The 1,766-nt window shown below is 43.0% G+C and overlaps 1 protein-coding gene across 1 annotated transcript in view; it reads right to left on the minus strand.

Moving 5' to 3' along the window:
* vamp4 (vesicle-associated membrane protein 4) overlaps positions 1–1,766 on the minus strand; it is a 9,188-nt gene that overhangs the window by 6,767 nt on the left and 655 nt on the right. Inside the window, exons 2-3 of the mRNA XM_035652753.1 lie at positions 1,134–1,280; positions 133–299 (exon numbers count right to left, since the gene is read on the minus strand). Coding sequence (XP_035508646.1) covers positions 133–299; positions 1,134–1,136 — 170 coding nt within the window. The 5' untranslated portion in view covers positions 1,137–1,280. The remainder of the gene's footprint in view (positions 1–132; positions 300–1,133; positions 1,281–1,766) is intronic.

Here is a 1,766-nt window from a genome sequence, read left to right on the forward strand (position 1 = left end):
AAATTCTGCATCTTATATTAACATCTGTTTTGGACATTTCAAATTAAATACTTTCAACATTCCCAACTTCTATGATTACTGTGTAAAAAGGAAACAAATCATTGTTTCAGTTTTCAACCTTATCCTAATTACAGCATGCTGACTGTCAATTTGTAAATCATCTGAGGGCTGCCTCTCCCCCTCCATCTGTGTCTCACCCTCTCGCTGCGAATGGATCCCGTGACCTCATCGTCATTGAGGTGTCGTTTAAACTTGGGGGGCATGTTGTCGTCTGGCTGCTCCTCCCGATCTGGCTCCCTCTGTAGGACAGTAGGAGAAGAAGATGATCAGTGTGCAGAGAGCTCTATGAAAACAGTCCTCCACACACCTGCACCAAGCCACAAAGATCCTGTCACTCATAAATGTTACACATGACAGCCTGCTAAATAAGAGTACTCTAATATTGGTGGGTGGAAGTGAGTGATTTCACTTGCAGACGTAACAGCCAGGTCCTGCCTGGGAGCAGAACAAAGCTTTAAGTGTATGAACAGAGTGAGACCCTGAATCTAAACTCGCTCAGTAAGGATTGCATTATTGACACTGCTCATGGTCAAGCAATGTGAGGAGACCTCTGGTCCCAACGCTTCCTGTTCAACAGTCTGACTCTGTCATTAGTCACAGAGCTGATTTCATTATTTCCCCTACAATCTAATATTTGCCTCTGGAACACGTGATGAAGGTGGTGCTTCCATTGTGCCAGCCTTTATACTGGCAGAAAAACTGTTTTATGTCAGTAAACTAAGAAATATTACTTCCTATTATTTCTGGTGTGAGCAGACATCATTGAGTCTCACTAGCTATGAAAGGAAATGCCATCACAGCTCTGCGTTCCTTTGGATGAAAAAAATCTACTGTGTCGGATATGGAGAGCATGCTGTTCTTCCAATTACACCCCCCGCGCCTGTGTTAGGGTGTTACTTGTTCCAAATAGAGCGACAAAACACAACGGCGCATCAATAAAGTGCCTCTGTGACGCTGAACTAAGCTACATGTGATCCTCAGGCCCTACAGTAACCATCGGGGGCGGGGAGGGGGACACAGCAGTCTCACTCACACACACACCACCTTTCTCAATCCAACAATCCAACTTATACCATTGAATCCAGTTCGGTCGGACACTGTGGCTTTCTCAGCAGCGTCCTTATCTGGCACTGCGTTTGGAAAAAGGCCTTTCAGTGGCCAGGAGAGGAGAGGAGAGGAGAACTTTCCAGTAAACAGAGAAGCAGAGGACAGGGCTCTATCTGAAGCAGCAACAGCGTGAAGAGACACAAAGAGAAAGAGGACAAGCCAAGGTCTAACATGTTAGAGTGGCAGAAGGAAGACTTTAGATCAACTGGTCTATTTCAAGAGAGGAAGTTTAAAGGTGCAATCCAGAACAACAAACCAACATCAGATTCAAATCAAAGTTGTGATTTATAACAGAAATACGAATTGCAGACAGTGTAATGTCAGGTTTGGAAAGAGGAGAACTGTACATTATTAATGATCACAATCAATCTATGGATTGCAACTTTAAGCAAATACTGAGAGAATAATGTAACACAATGCCTAGTCAATTCCTAACATGGGAGGAAAACAAGATGCTGCCGCCTTTTTTAAATGGATTCGAGTAACAGCTTATTTTTAGCTGAATACTATATACTACATGTAATGAAGCTTTTAAGGCGCGAACAAGGAGCTACCCTACTTAAAAAGGACACCAGCAAACCTATTAACAAATAAAAAAT

The sequence above is a fragment of the Morone saxatilis genome, unplaced genomic scaffold, assembly GCF_004916995.1.
Source record: "Morone saxatilis isolate NCDOM2014 unplaced genomic scaffold, NCSU_SB_2.0 Contig12, whole genome shotgun sequence".
Classification (NCBI taxonomy): domain Eukaryota; kingdom Metazoa; phylum Chordata; class Actinopteri; family Moronidae; genus Morone; species Morone saxatilis.